At 38.8% G+C, this 18,562-nt stretch overlaps 1 protein-coding gene across 2 annotated transcripts in view; it reads left to right on the plus strand.

Moving 5' to 3' along the window:
• Positions 1-12,727, plus strand: part of FRS2 (fibroblast growth factor receptor substrate 2) — a 48,612-nt gene extending 35,885 nt beyond the window's left edge. Inside the window, exons 3-7 of one of the 2 annotated variants that reach the window (XM_021544267.3) lie at positions 48-139; positions 1,720-1,906; positions 4,894-5,052; positions 5,858-6,021; positions 8,367-12,727. In XM_021544267.3, the coding sequence (XP_021399942.1) occupies positions 74-139; positions 1,720-1,906; positions 4,894-5,052; positions 5,858-6,021; positions 8,367-9,317 (1,527 nt within the window). In that variant the 5' untranslated portion in view covers positions 48-73 and the 3' untranslated portion in view covers positions 9,318-12,727. Of the gene's footprint in view, positions 1-47; positions 140-581; positions 744-1,719; positions 1,907-4,893; positions 5,053-5,857; positions 6,022-8,366 lie in introns of those variants that run through there. The other variant, XM_085569143.1, reaches the window with a different exon arrangement.
• The last annotated feature ends 5,835 nt before the right edge of the window (positions 12,728-18,562 follow it).

Here is an 18,562-nt window from a genome sequence, read left to right on the forward strand (position 1 = left end):
TTCAACTAAATGATCGTTTTGTTGGTTGATTTTTTTCCCCCCTTTAGAGATCAGATGGTCTTCTAAAGAAGTCATGGGTAGCTGTTGTAGCTGTCCAGATAAAGAAACTGTCCCAGATAACCACCGAAACAAATTCAAGGTATGCAGCTGGTGTGATGTGCTGTTAACTATTTTGTTGTTTTGTTACAGACTAGGTCTGTGATTAAGAAAAAAAAAAGTAATGAAAATAGAGTGCAAACGTCTGAACAGTTGAAACACTGCAGGCCGCCTGTGGCTACAGGTTTCTCGTGCACCTTTGAGAAACCTTCTCTTCTCAATGGTGACAGGAATTCCCTAGACAGGGTAGGCTTTTTAGGACAGTTTTGATTTTCAGGAAAGAGGAGAAGCCCTGTGATTTTCATCTATCAACATTTCAGTTGGTTGAGCCCAAGTAAGTGGTGTTGCCTATGGAAGTTTATAGACGGTTACGTTAGGAAAGGAGTCCTTAGTAGAAGGGAATAAATAGCTTTTGGAGAAGTGTGATTATGAACCTGAATGTGGGGTCATAAATAGAAAATTTTAGGAATGCTGGTTTGACTTGAAAGTCGCTACTGATTACACATTTTGAAAACGTTTGTCCTTTATGTGGAGAAATTTTATTTCTAAGTGCCCTTTTGTCTCAAAAATCTCTGGAATTTATAAGCCTGTGAACACTCGTTCATGTGCTTGACACGCTAAACATGAAGCAGCCGAAGTCACTGACTGTAAGTCAACATACTTCTTGTTTTTCTCCTTGTAGAATTTCTCTATTTTTTGTTTAGCGGGGGGTGGGGGAGGGAGAGATAATATAATCTGCAAAATTATGAAAATGGGCATGAGCCTCACAGGCAGATGAAACAATTCCTAATTCTTTTCAATTGATTAGATTTCAAGTTGAAAATTTATTTTTAAAGGAGTAACATTAATTCTATAGGGAAGTTTTTTTGATAGATTTTTTTATTGATTAAGAAAGAATCCTACTAAAAGCAGCATTGTGAGGTAAAATAGAGGGGAAATATGTATTGTCCAAATTCTATAAAGGATGCAGATGACGTCAAAACTGTCCTAAAAGCAGAAAGAGCAAGAGTTTAGCTTTATACACATCTTTTCACACAAGATAACTATAAGGTATTTGAATTATTTCTTGACTTTAAAAAGGCAGCAAAATGTCTAGATATATTGGGTGATTCAGCACAGTGCAAGGCTATACATGTATGTGAAGGAAGCTTTATCTTGGAGCCACTTACCCTTTCTCATTCCTTTTCCCAACTGTAAGCGGGGTTATATGACAAAGCAAATAATTTTTTTTTTTAGAAATGGGGCTCTGAAAGATTCCATTATCTGAGGTATGCCATATCCATGTGGGAATTCTAGAATATGTACATAAAGCCAGTTTAAAAAAATATTTAACTTACAAATCTCTTCTACTCTAAATTTCTCATCGGATTTTACAGTAATGTTAGGCAGCCTCATTTGTATTGTTTTTAAATAAGTATTATTTTAATTTTTTTACTTCTGGGTTAGGGTAGCACAGAAACTAGTTTGTTAAGTTATTTTTTTGAGTTTTTTTAAACATTCACTTCAAGGATTTTAACAAATATGATAGCACAAATGGAATCTCCAGCCAGGAATTAAGTATCAAAAGTGGTGTTGTTTCTCAAAAGTGTAATTACCTAATGATATTTAATTTCTTTTTTATAGGTTATTAATGTGGATGACGATGGTAATGAACTGGGTTCTGGCATAATGGAACTTACAGATACAGAACTAGTTTTGTACACCCGTAAAAGGGACTCTGTAAAATGGCACTACCTCTGTCTCCGTCGCTATGGCTATGACTCAAATCTTTTCTCTTTTGAAAGTGGTCGAAGGTGTCAAACTGGACAAGGTACGTGGAAATGTTGTATATAAAGTGTTTTGGAAATTTATTTGATATTGGAAGATATTTGCCAGTCCTTTGGCAAGAATTATAAAGGCTACAGTTCTATATGTGAATGTGGTTTCTGGAAAAAAATTACCTTATAATGGTCTTTTGGTAGAATGAGGATTTGAGTTGCACATAGTTTTTGGCATTTGTAGGTCTGGAGGACTTCAAGCTTCTGTGTGAGTATTCTTTTGGTCAACTCAGGAGGTGCTTTTGACAGGGAAATTCTACTGCTGCAGAGGTTGACTTGACTTTCAGGGGGAGGCAGTAGAATCTGAAACTGTGGAGGAATCCCCTCAGAATTCCATAAATTCTCTATTTTTAAGGTTTTAAAAGCCTGGGGCACTGATACGAACATGATGTCCCCAACTTATTATTGTCTTCAGTAATGAACTTGTGTTTCATCCTCTTCTTAAAGCAAATACCACTTTCATTAATATCAATGACATAATTCTCAAATTTTGACTTTTTGTATGAGATGTGTATACTTCAGTTATGTTCAGATATTTTCTGAGTGACTTTCATCAGAAAAAGAGGATTTCCTTTTCAGTACCCAGACCATGCATGCCTTGGCCAAGGTTGGCTCCCTCTGAGAATATTCAGGTGTGTGTTTCTTCCCCCTGCAGCAGTTCCTGAGGGAACAGCTGTCTCTGTTGAGCTCTCAGCCTCGTTTTGCATCTTCCTAGTGTGAAATAGCTGTGTGTGGCTGGAATTCTTATGCATTCATATGTTGTGAGGTTAAGTTCCAATGTTCTTCTGGATTTTTGGCATTTACCAGTGTTCTTATCAATAGTTTTAGACATTGAGAAATCACAGGTTTTGTTTTTTAATTTCACTGTTAAAAAGTCAGAAAGATGGAAGAATTGGATCATGTATAAACATAGTCAAAATTCATTGTACAAGCCAAGGTAAAGGAAAACAAGTATTTTTTTAAATGTGAGTTTAAAAGGCACTCTCAGTTCATCTCCTGATGAGACATGGAGATATTTTCAAACGTTGAAGTATACTCCATACTTAACTATATTTTCATAATTCTTAAAGAAATAAACTTTGTTTTGAAGATAATCACTTTAATGGGTTTTGCAGCTGAATTTACTGTTTCTTTTGAACATTGAAAACAGATACCAATAATACTTAATTGAAATTCTAATTTGAATGTTGTTCTCTACTGTCTATTAGCAAATCTGCAAAATCTTAACACCAAGTTTAATTGACTTCTCCACTTTCCTTCTAATTTATCCTTTTTTTAAATAAAAAAGATTAAGCAGGTTGTGTAAGCAGCAACCCTTTCCTCCCTCTTTTGTTTCTTGCCTTCCTTATGTAATACTAAAATACTGTGAATATTGGGAAAAAAGAAATCTGGCAAAAAATGTTCTCTGCTGCCCTTTTGGAGATCTACAGTGGGTTTTGTGGGCACAGTTGCAAAACTTCATCTTCACTTCATGGGATGACGAAGAAATTTTTCATTTGAGAATTCCCTGAATACTGCCCAGCAACTTCTTACATTAGTCAGTATTCTTGTTTCTTTTTTCCTTTAATATCTAGTTATTTCTGTTGTTAAGTTGTGAGAAGCAATGATGGTGAAACATTGAGTTTGTTTTAGGCATTGCAAACATTGCAGACATGTCTTGGGAGCACATTTTACAGATAATTCAGGATACAGAACCTGGAGAAGCTGGTATGTCACCATGTTGTGTGATAGATCACATATGAATGTATTTAAAGGCAGCTGAATTTCTCAGAAACATAGTGGGAGCTTTTAAAGTTTGTGAACCTAGATTTTTTTAAAATCTGGGTTTTGTCCATTGAAATTCAAATATCCAGTGTGAATGTTCAGAAATATACAAAACATTAAACGTGGACTATTGTACATGGCTGGGTTAGGGGTCAGGGACATATAGTAGTAGTTCTATAGCTGCAGTGCTGCATACATGAAGCTTATTCAGTGCAGCAGCTGCATATTAAAAGCTAAGCATCACTCCTTGTAGCCCATTTGGTGTATTCCCAGCTGGGGTTGTGTGAACTTCTGCCATGTGAAGCATTTCTGGTGGTTCTGATCTGTCACAGCTCTGCATTCCTAAGTCAATATATGAGGAATTGTAATTGCCAGCATATTCACATAACTGCACTTACAGAAGTGGCTATATAGGTAGGTAGTTTTCAGTAAAGAGTGTTTTAAGATTGTAATACTCACTTAAAAAATGAGCACCTGCACCCACGTTTAACAAGCATGTCAACTTTAACTTCATGCTTTCAATGGAAGAATAATCCAAAGCTGCGACTTTGCTGGTGAGGGTAAGTTGGGACACTCCCTGCTGTTCAAAGGCAAAGTGGCACAATACACACGCAAAATACATGGTATTGCTGCTAACTTTGTGTTCTGTGTCTATCCTTTAGCCTAAAGCAGTTAGTTTGTTACTGTCTGTTTCACACAGTTCGTCTTACTGGCTTTCATTTTAGTCTTCTTAAAGAAACTAATGTTTTATCCGTCTTTAAACCCTTTTCTGTTGTGCAGGTATCTTATTCTCATGGTAGTTAATAGAAGTCTGTTTTCGGAAATTCAACTTTGTAGCACCACTGTAGTTTCATTTAATGCTTTTAAAATATATATTTATTTAACAGGTATCCTTTTTATTAGCTCAAAAAAAAGCAACTTGGTTTTTTTCCCCTCATTTAGTGCTCAAAACTTAGTTTTGCTCGTAACTGAATCAGTTTTCTGTTCTAATTTAACTTTTGGTGCATGGGAACTTTATTCTTCTATTAGATAAGCACTTTAAAGGTTGTCACATTAATTTTGTGTGTTTTGGTGCAATAAAAATTTTGTAACACTTTTGCTTCTTTAACAGGTATTCATTATGTGGATTCCAGTTCCATTTCTTGAAAGTTATATATATTGTAAGGCATGTTTCTGAGTTACAGGACTTTTATTTTTTTTTTTAATGTATTTATAGGAATCTTTGCCTTTAAGTGTGCCCGGGCAGAAGAGCTATTTAACATGTTACAAGAGATAATGCAGAATAATAGCATAAATGTGGTAGAAGAACCAGTAGTAGAAAGGAATAATCATCAAACTGAGTTGGAAGTACCAAGAACGCCTCGAACACCTACCAGTAAGTATGGTTTTACTGTCAGATGGCATATCTGAATGAAATGTGGTACTTAGTTGAAAATACCATTTGATTTGAATTTAATCTTTAAGTAGTTAAAAAGAAGGCTAATTTAAAGCTAAGAGGCTAATTACCAGTGCATTCTCTCAAGGTACTTGCTGAGGATTATCTTCAAGAAATAAGTTTTGGGAACTTAGTTGTTGCATAAGAACCCTTATGAATACACCTATTGAATTGCTGTATGATACATCAACATGCTTTACCTGTAGCATTTCAGAGAAATGTTAAAGTTTGGCAATGTTTCAAACTTTTTATTAGGGGAAAAATACTGTTTAAATCACACGTGCAGTTGGTTTGGAATCTTTCTTTTGCTCTGAGTAGATGAATGGATGAGTGAAGTATTTATCTAAAATTTTCTGATATTTTTGAAATCTCAGGCAGATGGCTTGATATTTGAAACTAGGAATTCCAGTGTATTGATGATTTCAGAGAAATGGAAGCTTAGGTAAAGGAGTCTGTTTGACAGGGAGAGATGTTAATGGGGGAAAGAGAAGTTGGAGGGAGTTTACTGGGTGTGTAATACACCTAGGTTTCAGTGGTTGCTTCATAAATGTGTTCTGGTAAATACTGGGATACTATTCTGTTTTCCATTTCCTTCCTCCAGGCAAAACTGAGCTTTGTGAATATTTAATATTGTTTTACATATTTTACTTTCTCTTTTGAAAATTAAACTTAAGATATAAAGATATTCATATACAGTAAAATGTTCTATTTTAATATGGTTTTGGCTGTTTTCTAATTGAATCAGCTCCTGGATTCAATGCACAAAGTTTACCCAACGGCTATCCCAGATACCCATCTTTTGGAGATGCTTCATCACACCCTTCCAGCAGACATCCTTCTGTCGGCAGCGCACGCCTCCCCTCTGTCGGTGAAGAATCAACACATCCTTTACTTGTAGCAGAGGAGCAAGTGGGTGTTTTTTTCCCTTTGTACAACTTAGGTTCTATATTGCTTCAGATTTTTCTAATGACTGTTCTGTTGGCTTTCACTTAGTTTTTCAGCATCAGGTATAAATATTCTTACAGTATTTTAACTACCTTAGAAACGTGTTTGCCTTACCTCTTTAAAATGTTGCTTTGTAGAATGGCTTGCTGAGGAATCTATATTTTATATAAAAATAAAGATACAGAAAGTACTTGTTTCCATTATACTATTTTCAAATATTTCAGTTACTATTTTTATACAGTTACTATTTTTAAACATGAATATGTACATTATAATGAGCGATCCTGGTCAAAAAGCTTCTTTATATGTTAATCTTCTATTTGCCAAATAGAAGTCATGGAATAATTTAGGTTACAAGGGACCTCCAGTCTTCTAGATCACAGTTCTAAGTTAGAGACGGTTGCACAGAGCATTGTCCTGGTCATGTTTTGAATACTACAGGGAAGGAGATTCCACAGAATCTGAGCCATGTGTTCGAGTGTTTCACTGCTTTTGTTGTGAAATCATTTCTCTCTGTGTTACCAGATTTTTGCCTGTTGCATCTGGTGTTGGCTGTCCTTTCTGCTGAACATCCCCAAAAAGAGTCTGGCTCTGTTAGGTAGTTGAAAACAGCTATTAGGTGGTTCCATGCATTCTCTTAAAATGGAACTAAGATGATGTCCTCAGCTTCTCCTTGTATGTCATGTACTCCAGCTGCTCTCTAGTCATGGCCCTCCACTGGACTAGCTTCAGTATGGTGCTGTCTGTCTTATACTCTGGAGCTCAGGTGCAGTCTTGTGAGAGCTGAATTGATGGTAATAGTAACTTTCCTCAACTTACTGGCTGTGCTATTGCTAGCACAAACCAGTGCATGTTTGGTTTTCATTGCTGCAAGAGCAGACTGCTGACTCACATTCAACTTATCATCCACCTGGGCCCCTGAAGTTTTGCTGCAAGGCTGGTTTCAATCAGTTGGTATCTAGCCTGTACTGTTGGTGCTGTTTCATACCAAGCACTGAATTTGATATTTGCTGTTTGCTGAACTTCATAAGGTTTCTATGATGTCAGTTCTCTAGGGTGCAGAGGTTCCTCTCAGTGGAAACCCTGCCAGTCTGGATAGAATGAAAACTGTCAGGGTATGTTATCTCTCATCATTTAGGTTGCGGAAGAAAATGATAGTCAAGTTTAAAAATGTCATGTGGTTTAGGAAGACTTTCATGTGTGATAAGAAAAAGTGTTGGAAACCAGCAAAGGTAGCCAGAGCAGAGTGCTGTGAACTGTCTTGTGGGAAAGGATTTGTTAGGAGCCCTCACAGAAGAGCTCAGGTATTATCACTGGAGTTACTGAATAGTAAGTGAGTTAAAAACATCAGGGGAGGAGTCAAGTGATCTGGTAAATGACACTTCAGCTGGCAGAGCTTGACAAAGAGGTTGGCAAGCTACATGATTATTGCTGTAAAATACTACTTTTGCTATTTGGGTGTCCAGACATAGAATTAAAATTTAGAAAAGGATTCCAGTCTTTGCCATTCAGCCTTCTATTGATCCACTGTGGAAACTGGAGTGATATAACCTAGGAGGGTATTTCTGCTGTTCTTAGTGACATACAGTGCCAACTACTGCTTCTTTTTAATTCTGAGTGCCACACTTCATATGGAATTTTATATTTTTCTATGAGTTCCTGTTCTTAGGAGGCTGTCGGCTCTTGAAGAAAGAATGGATAGTTATTCCTGTAGACCCAACCTCTCTTTTTGTTCCTGGAATAGTACACAAGGCAAGAGAGCAAGAGTTTTCTTAGGTCTCTCTGTGGTTTTCTTTTTGGATTTTTTTTTTTTTAACTTGTATGGACAGTAGATTTCCTTGTAGTGTAGAAGTTATGAACATAAACTTAGCCAAAGTAATTGTTGGTCACTGGTCAGGGACAGCAAAGCAGAGCTCTCAGTGATCTGCCCAGGTAAAGTTATGAGCTAGGCTGGAGCAGCCCAAGGTGGCCTTGATTAGAGCCAAACTCTAGAAGTAGAGCACAACTGAGATAAAACATCAAATAAAAATAATTATCAGTCTAAGATATAAATTCTGTTTTTTCATTAGTGGAACATTAATATAATGAAAAACAAAATTTCAGGGAAAAAACCTGAACTGAAAAAACTTAAACTGACTACAGTTCATCAAAATGCAAGAGAGGTGACTTTTGCTCTTAAACACCTGCCAGCACAAGTTTTTCTTTTCAGATACTTTGGTTAGAAATGTGGGGAGTTAAGAAACTAATAAATTTGGTGGGGGGGAAGGCACAATAGTGTTTGAATTTCTTCTTTTTTCTTTCCCTTTTAGGTGCACACTTATGTAAACACTACTGGAGTACAAGAGGAAAGAAAAAATCGATCAAGTGTGCATGTGCCACTGGAATCAAAGCTTTCAAACACTGAAACAACTAAAGTGAAAGAAGACCAGATGTGTACTGATGACAGAGATGCTCAGGTTCTCCTGGAGCCTGAGGGAGTGAAGTTTGTTTTAGGACCAACACCTGTTCAAAGGCAGTTAATGGAAAGAGAGAAACTGGAACAACTTGGGAGAGATCAAGTTAGTGGCAGCAGCACAAACAACACTGAATGGGACACTGGGTACGACAGTGATGAACGTAGAGAGACACCATCTGGTAATAAATTGGTGTATGAAAATATAAATAGGTTATCAATCCCTAGTGCCTCAGGGGTCAGGAGAGGTCGCTTAACATCAACCAGTACCTCAGACACCCAGAACATTAACAACTCTGCTCAGAGGAGAACTGCGCTGCTGAACTATGAGAACTTGCCATCCTTGCCTCCTGTTTGGGAAGCCCGGAAGCTGAGCAGAGATGAAGATGACAGTTTAGGACCAAAGACCCCGTCTCTGAATGGCTACCACAATAACCTAGATCTAATGCATAACTATGTCAATACAGAGAATGTAACAGTACCAGCAAGTGCTCATAAAGTAGAATTTACACGACGTCGGGACTGTACCCCAACAGTCTTTAACTTTGACATTAGGCGTCCAAGTTTAGAACACAGGCAGCTCAACTATATACAGGTTGACTTGGAAGGTGGTAGTGACTCTGACAACCCTCAGACTCCAAAAACCCCCACCACTCCACTTCCGCAAACTCCAACCAGGCGCACAGAGCTGTATGCTGTGATAGACATTGAAAGAACTGCTGCTATGTCAAGCTTGCAAAAAGCACTGCCCCGAGATGATGGTACTTCTAGGAAAACTAGACATAACAGTACTGACCTGCCTATGTGAGCCTGGGGAGCATTGAATCATTTGCACCTTTTGTGAAGTTTATAAAATTGAAGATGCAAGTACTTTGCATTTCTTAACACTAACGCTTTTTATAGACTGAGAGAACTTTTTCTGCATACTTCATGTACTTGTCTTACTAAAGGGAATTAATGTAGAGCAAGTATTCATTTTAGGTAACACTATTTCATTCTACAGTAGAAGTAATTACTGCATAGCAGCATCACCACCTTTCACAGTGCCTCTTTAATTGATTAGAGTCTGAGTGACATGCCAGTTTTGAATTTAAAAATATTCTGGTCTGGTGCCTATACTCATTAATGGCATTTATAACACTTTTTAAAGCCTCTTGATATGTGCATTATTAGCAGGTAAACCTAATCTTTCAATATATATATATCTCTGACGTTCATTCCTCATTGAAGTGGTTCCTCCAGAATGCATTGTATGTAATGTGTTAATTCACTCAGTTTGACATGCACAGGATATATTGGTTCATCTCAAGGAATATGAACACCACACCTTTTTTGTCTGTGGGCAAGAAGGCCTCTAATTCCTGATGGTTTTCTTAACTTGTATGGTATTTGAGAGGTCCCATTGATGGTTGTTGATTGGAGCTATAAACACATCAAAAACCAACCTTAAGCTCCTTCTGTTGGATTAGAATTCCAAGTGATATATCAAATTCCCTCTGAAATCTGACAAAATTTTTATCTCGTTAGAGTTTTGGGGTGTTTTGTGAAGGAATTCACAGGTGGGCTGTATGAATTAAGGCTCTCTTGTCATTTCTTAGTTCAGTGTGCCTTCTTTTCTTTGTGTTTGTGTGTTTCCTTTTTATTTGTTCCTAATGTCTTGTTTTAAAAGTCAGAATTTTGTACATAGCTTTAATTGTTCAGAATCATATATGTATTTGTCTTACTCTCTGCATTTGACAAAGCAAGACTCTTGAAGGTCAAATGGTTGTCTTCGTCCAGTGTTCTACTTTTTTATGCCTGACAGAAATATCCAAGCTCTCCAGCAGCATGCATTATTGCACAACTGGAAAGGTTTATTATGCAGTTATTGTCTTCCTCTAAAGTGTCAAACACAGGTTACATGGGAGGCAGGGTACTGGACTTGATAGTTCTTCATAGGAAGTTGTACGTTCTAGCAATGTGCATCCATAGGTGATAGTGTACTTTAATTTAAAAAGATACGTAGTAAATTATCTGAAGGTAGTATTATCTATGAGCATACTTGTTTTCCTTTTGCAGTTAGTGAATTTGGTTGCAATGATGGCTGCTCAGTGTTCCAGGTACATCCAGGTAGAATGTTGTTTGTTGAATATGCCAGAGGCACCCTTAGACTTTCTTTTTCTGTATTGCTTATTAGTCTCTGAATAGCCTTAGAATTCTGGCAGTATTACAGGTGCACCTTGGTACTAGCAGCAGAAGAGATTGCTCTTGAGCCTGTGATTGCAAAGGACCTGACACTTGTGTGAACTGGTATCATGTAAAATAGCCCTTGAACTGTGAGGAAAAACATGCAAGAAAAGCCATTTGGAGATCTGAAAAAGCATTCAGGGTCTCCATGCAATATTTGAATTGAAGTTTTATAAAAACCAACTACAATTATTTTCTGTCTTTTGAATTGGTGTGTATTTCTGTTCCTACAACTTTTTTCTTTGGTCTTCTCTCACTTAGTAGTGGCAGCAGTAGTAGCAGCACCTGAAATATCTCTTGCCATATGAATGAATGGCATCAGGCCACCTTTTCACTCTGGCTTTCGTTATTCTTTACAGACTGTATGGTACTGAAATACCAAATGGACAAATAACATAATTTGCTGAAGTAAAAAATGGGAGTCATTGAGACCATTGTGAGGAACTTAAAAGAGATTTTTTAATAAAAAACTTTATTAATTATTTCATGGTCAGCTTCTGCATAATCTTGTGATAGACTTGCTGACTTGTGAGGAGACCTTGGTACTCAAGAAGGTAAAGACTACCTAGAGCTAGGCATTTTAAAGGCTGTAGCCAGGTGGATTTTGGTCTCCTCTCACAGTCAGCCAGCAACAGGACAAGAGGACATAGGCTTAAGCTGTGCCAGGTAGATGTTAGCAAGAAATTCTTCACAGAAAGGCTGATTAGGCATTGGAATGTGCTGCCCAGGGAGGTGGTGGAGTCACTGTCCCTGGAGGTGTTCAAGGAAAGACTGGACATGGCAGTTGGTGCCATGGTCTTGTTGACAAGGTGGTGTTTGGTCATAGGTTGTCTTCAGTGATCTCAGAGGTCTTTTCCAAGCCTACTGATCCTGTGATTCTGAACTGTTCCCTCACATCTTTGCCATTGCCTCACCGTATGAACCTCCTGGTCTATACTGAAATTACCATGTATTGCAAAATACTTACTGGGTTAATAATACTGGTGTGATTCTTGTTCTTAGCATATAGCTCACTTAAATTTGTGAGCTGCATGTCTTTTGAGGCAAACCTTTTTGATCTAGCTAGCTGCTTAGCAATATATGGTCCTCATCTGTATAGTTTGGACTAGTTAAATGAACCCTTAAAACACACCTGTGAGGCAGGGGAAGGAATAATATTCTTAACTACTAAATAAGGAAGCAGAGGCTTTGGGTAGATCATAAGTGACCTGCTGAAATTTCAATAACTAGCCATATCCCTCCTTAGTTCCAGTGCACTGTCCTATGGATATATTCTGAATAGTCTCAGATAAAAAGAATGTTCTGAGCAAATTTTTTACATTGTTGCAAGTTTCACAATGTTTTCTTAGCTCTGGTCCCCAGAATTGAGATAATACTGAAATTTCAACTGTCTGTAGCCTTACTTATATTAAGAATTCTGATGACATATTTTCCAGGACTACTTTTTTAACCTGTTATGTTTCACAGGTGGGATAATGCTTTCTTGTTTTGTGTACGCTATAAACATTCTGGGTAGTCCCTGTCACTCACGCTACTCATCTTTAGCATTCCTTATTTTCCGCCCCTTGAAGTAGATGCAGTTGCAATGCACTTTACCCTTTGAGACTTGGTAAATATTTTTTCAGTTCAGTCTCTTTTAAAGGCTGTGATGTTAGATTTAGTGTCTGTAATCTAGGATTCAGTTTTCAGCTGAAATCTCTCCATGGTATTTAGATCATATTTATTTTGGGCCCACAGGTGTATAGACTGAGAAACTAGAAATATGTAACCATTTCCTTTAGTAAATGTGGCATGTTAAGTTTACATAAACTAGGTCCTATAAAAATGGTAGCATCTCCATCAATTCCAATTTTCATCCATAATGTGCAGTCAGTTGCTGCCCTTCAAACACATTTGACAAGGGGAAACCTTTAACTGTAGGTATTCCTTTAGTGCAATGATTTGGGAAAGACATACATTACTGTATCTTTTAAACAAGGAAACAGAATTGTTAAAGAACACAAAAAAAGTGACCAAAAGTACATAATAAAGATTGTGCTAGAAATACAGGGAATGAGAATTTATTCCATTGTTATACCAGGAAAATAATCTTTTCCTCAAAGTTATGTCAGAAGGAGGACCAATTGTTTTAATTTTTGTGGTGTTTTTTGCTGACTTCCTAAAACAATATTGAAAAAGACCATTCTGAAAACCATGAGATTCATTAGAACATCTTTTGTTTCCCCCAATAAGTATGTTTTGCATTTAGCAGGGGTTGAATCTGATGGTGTGCATTGAAGCACTATCCCTATTAAAGTCTTCAGAGCTTTTATATTAAATATAAGTGTTGAATTGAAATTTCATACAATAAATTGATAAAATGTCCTTCTCATCCCCCCCCCTCCTCCCCCGAAAAGTGTGTGTGTGTACCTCTAACTAGGCTTGGGTGTAAAAAGGATCATGGAAATGTGTAAAGAGTACAAAGTCCAAAGCAATGTCAAAACAGGGCTGCTTTTTATAGGTGACAGATCAGCAGTTGATTTTGCTGGTTTTATAACACTGTGTATTGGCTCAAAATCTAGCTGTTCTTGTTTTTGTTTTATATTTACCTTCTTCTCAAAGAGAGAGATTCAGGAGAGAGCAGATTGTTTTTATTCATTGTCAGTGAAGTACGAGTGGAAATTCTGATTCATGTCAGTTACTAGTTTGAGCATATAATGATGTATCGGATTTGGATGTCTCTTTTTAAACAGTATTCCTCGCTTCATGTAAGGCGAGATCAATGGTGAAATTCCATTTCTGCACTGTACTAATTTATTTTATGTCTTCAAATAAGATAAAACTAATGGAGTAGGAACTAGTAGTGGACTTAAATCTGAAATTCTCCTATTTCCCCTAAAGGAGTCTGGTCCTTCATTGTGATAGATAGAGTTAGGTATTTTTGGAATTTAATAATAGGATCTTTCCCATCTCTTCCTTGAGGTAGCAATTCAGGCATTTATATTTGACAGTATTTACTTAATATAAACCTAAGTTCATTTATTATATCTTTATTTTTAATTCATATACACTCCAAGAAAAAAAAATCCAGAAGAAATTCCACCACAAAAAACTGCGTTAAGATGGAGTCAGGTTTACTGATGTCCTTCTTACAGAAGATTATTAAAAAGGAAGTCATGTTGAGGTTCTTTCACGATCTTTAGGATTTACTTCCTCTTTTGGACAAGATGAGTGAATCAGATTCAAAAAAAAGAGCAATTTAGCATCTGCAACTCTGACCATGTATACATTATTTCTTGTGCTGTGCTGTAAGGTATGTGAATAAGTCTGTCAGATGTCTTATGAGGATATTTTCCTAACACGTTGTTTACTCCAGATTAACGCAGTATTTTGTTTGGAGGTATGTAGGTGTACAGGTAGAAATAGAATATGAGAAATAAGGTTGATGAAACAATTGTTGGACATTTCTATATTTTTATACATTATGAAGGGCATTTTTGAAATTTTTCTTGCAGTTTTAGTAATTAGTGTGATAATATACATATATTGTGACAATGTTTTCCGCTATATCCATTACTTTGGTGTAATTGTATTTTATGTAGCAAATATGTGTATATAGAAAGGAGATTATGTAAAAGCTATGATTAAAAAATAGGCTTAAGCCCTTCAGAACAGGAACTGTCTTCCTCTGTGTCTACAAAGTACTAAATGCCTTGGGGTCCCAGCCAGAGCTCCCGTCTGAGACCTGTAGTGACGGAATTGCCCAGTGAGGAGTGTGGGGGAAGCAGCTCCCTGCTTTCCACGAGAAGCCTTAGTACGAAAGGTGCCGTGAAGCTCACCCTGCCAGTCCCGGTGCTGGGGCTGTGCAGGGTACGGCTGTTCCCAGCACCGCCTGCCAAGCGACCCAGAGAGCCCGGAGTGTCCTTTGCTCCGATCCTTCCCCTTTGCAGTAGGAAAGCAAGTCTGACAAGGAGCTTTGGTGTCCTCAGGAAATCTTCCTTGTTAGCGGGGTGACACTTCCAGAGCTTATTCAGTCTGCATGCAGTGTCCCTTGAAGACAAAGAAATGATTCCTGTTGACATCAAGGGCCACTGGATGTGCTCCTGAAAGATCAGGTACTACTGGTGTAACAGCTGTGTTACACCTGAGGACCTGCTTGGTCAAGTTCTTCAGGAATGGTCTAAAAAGATGTAAAAATATAAATATATTTAATTACATGTACTGAAAACCAAATCCTATTTGTTGTGGTCAGAGTTCAGATAATTACGGGAATTTTGATTTCTTAAGTCATAGTTGCATATATATTGCTTTAACTGTTGTGTATGAAAGAGGAAGTGATTCTAAAATGTGTGAAAGGTCAGGATTATACCTGTTTTTTAATAATAATGTTATTTAGGAATGGATGTCAGCAAATTTAACTCCATAATAATGCAGTATTTTTTGCATTAGAAAAACATTACATGTGCGTATCTCATACACCCACATTTTATATATAATATATTATATATTTGGTACTAAGTTTGTATTTTGAAATTTTGCCAAATCGCAAACACAGATGTTCTCACTTGTAAGACTTTGGTACTTAATAACTGAATGTATAAGAAATGCTCTGGTATGAGAGGAAAGAGTGTTGTATGGTGTCCCACGGTCCAGATGGCCCAACCAGCAGGCACGTTGCCTTTTTTATGTCTCGCTTCATTGCAGCATCACCTTTGGTCTCCTGGAAAGCAGTCTGTGTCCCAGCCAAACCGCAGGCCAGCTGTGCACCGCACTAGCGTCAACGCTGACTGGTAGTAGTGATACAGTAGTCACCAGTGTGCCACAAATGCATTTATTAAATGCAGAAATAGACATTTCTACAAAGGCCAAAATCTTATGTTGTATGTTCCTTTCTTGTCATTACATTGTATCATATTGTAAGATTATTGTATGTCCTAATTTGCATTATAAAATGTTTTTTCCTACTTAAAGGCATAAATATAGCAACTTTGTATAAAGGTAGCTTTCTAGATTTTTATTTCTTTTATATAAAAAAGTCTAAACAGTGGGAGTACCATTGCCAAATTGTTTATAAAATTTCAAGTAATTTTCCCTGTTCAGTGAATTTGTTTTTACAAACATTCCATATTTCTTATACTATGCAGAAAGAGTGTATTTTTATGCCATTCCACATTAATCTTAAAAAAAAATTCACTTCTTTTAAGCTGTTGTTATAAAGCTTACCAAATGTGCATTAAAAAAAAATGTGTTATGTACATTTTTCCCCTTACCAGTGCCAACTTCATTTGGAAAAAAAACAAAACTGTAGCATGGCAATAAACTATTGATTTTACATTAAAAATTGTCTGTGGATTACTTCAGTAGTTTGCAGTGTTTGTGTCAATGTATTGTGTTTTGTTTGTATAATCTTTTTTGCTTTTCTTTAAATTATTGCTTCTCTCTGCCCTCCTCCCTGCCTCCCTATTCCTCTCATTACTCAGTAGTTTAAAAAAACCCAAAACTGATCATGGTGGTTTGAAGTCTGTAAATCCATCTCCAAGATTTTGTTTCATTTCTGCTGGTTTGCTGTCACACCTTTGTCATGCATGTTGATGGAGATTTTTTTTTTTAAGAGGCATTTTTTTTTCTTCAGGTACAGTGAAGAAACATACAGCAACTTGAAATATTGCCCTTGGCACAAGAGAGGTGAGGGCATGGCACAGGTGAGAGAGGTGAGAGTCCAGAACCAGCACTGCTGCTGTGTTCTTCCTATTCTGGTGTCACTACCTCTACACATTGTAAAGCATACCTTAGCAATGGTCAAAAGCCCCTTAAACCCAATTTATTAATTTGCTGTAGATTTTCTGTGAGCATTGGATCTTTCAAAGGCTAACTCACCACAGTAGCAGCAAATGTCAATTAAAATGAATTGTTACTTCAGTGCACATCTTTATGAATGCTGTGATTCTGAAAGAAGCTGTTTACATTGTTTTAATTGTATTATTTGCTCTAGCACTAAATAGTTTTCAGCATAACTATGATGAAAACCAAAGATATTTAAATTAAATTAGTAGTCTAGTTTCAGAACAGGGTTCTGGAGGGGAATGTAACCTAACTGTGAAGAAATCGGGACAAAAAGCCTAGCACACTCAAGACTAATACTTACCAGGTATTGACAAAATTAGCAATACAGATGAGAGTTGGCAGAGTTTTAGTCATGTTCTTTTTTGCTGTCTCCATTGGGATGGATTTCTCTCTGGCCTGTTTGAATCTAGAACAAACAACCTTCCATATATCCCAAGAGTTTAGTACCTAGCAGCAAGAAGACAGATACCAGGTGGAATTAATTCCTGAAGATGAGTCATACAAAATAATACAGGTTGGGTTTGGGTTTTTTTCTTTTTATATGACCAGGTAACAGGCTTTTTGTGTGGAGGAAAAGCGGTGACAAAGCAAGGTTTAAGTGTTGTCTCACCCTGGTAAAGCTGCCATGGGAGTAGTTACCAATTTTTCTGTATTTAATTGCAGTGTATTCAGTGGGATTGTGCAGGGCATCTGTTCACTGCATGTAACTGGAGATGTGGTCTAAGAGCAGCCCTCTGGGCTGGGCTGGCAAGCACACTGGAGGCCACAATCAGTAACTGAAAATGCTTTTGACCTGTGTGAGAGCTGACCTCCAGGAATATCACAGAACCACAGAATCAAAAAGTAGCTTTGAGTTGGAAGGGACCTTAAGAATCATCTAGCTCCACAACACCTTCCACTCGCCCAGGATGCTCAGAGTCCCATCCAACCTGGCCCTGGACACTGCACGGATGGGGCATGCACGCTTTCTCTGGGCAGCCCATTCAGTGCCTCTCAGCCCAGGGTAAGGAGTTCCAGTGCCCCTCAGCCCAGGGTGAGGAGTTCCAGTGCCTGAGCCCAGGGTGAGGAGTTCCAGTGCCTCTCAGCCCAGCGTGAGGAGTTCCAGTGCCTCTCAGCCCAAGGTGAGGAGTTCCAGTGCCTCAGCCCGGGGTGAGGAGTTCCAGTGCCTCAGCCCGGGGTGAGGAGTTCCAGTGCCTCAGCCCGGGGTGAGGAGTTCCAGTGCCTCTCAGCCCAAGGTGAGGAGTTCCAGTGCCTCAGCCCAGAGTGTGGAGTTCCAGTGCCTCTCAGCCCAAGGTGAGGAGTTCCAGTGCCTCAGCCCGGGGTGAGGAATTCCAGTGCCTGAGCCCAGGGTAAGGAGTTCCAGTGCCTGAGCCCAGGGTAAGGAGTTCCAGTGCCTCAGTCCAAGGTGAGGAGTTCCAGTGCCTCAGCCCAGAGTGAGGAGTTCCAGTGCCTCAGCCCGGGGTGAGGAGTTTCAGTGCCTCAGCCCAAGGTGAGGAGTTCCAGTGCCTCAGCCCGGGGTGAGGAGTTTCAGTGCCTCAGCCCAAGGTGAGGAGTTGCAGAGCCTCAGCCCGGGGTGAGGAGTTCCAGTGCCCCTCAGCCCAGGGTGAGGAGTTCCAGTGCCTGAGCCCAGGGTGAGGAGTTCCAGTGCCTCTCAGCCCAGCGTGAGGAGTTCCAGTGCCTCAGCCGAAGGTGAGGAGTTCCAGTGCCTCAGCCCAGCGTGAGGAGTTCCAGTGCCTCAGCCCGGGGTGAGGAGTTCCAGTGCCTCTCAGCCCAGGGTGAGGAGTTCCAGTGCCTCAGCCCGGGGTGAGGAGTTCCAGTGCCTCAGCCCAGGGTAAGGAGTTCCAGTGCCTCTCAGCCCAGGGTGAGGAGTTCCAGTGCCTCAGCCCGGGGTGAGGAGTTCCAGTGCCTCTCAGCCCGGGGTGAGGAGTTTCTCCCCGAGCGCGCTCGCAGACGCCAGCGCCGCCCCAGGCGCGGCGCGCAGGCGCGGTGGGCGCCGGGCGGGCG

Source organism: Lonchura striata, chromosome 1A, assembly GCF_050655825.1.
Source record: "Lonchura striata isolate lonStrDom1 chromosome 1A, ASM5065582v1, whole genome shotgun sequence".
NCBI lineage: Eukaryota > Metazoa > Chordata > Aves > Passeriformes > Estrildidae > Lonchura > Lonchura striata.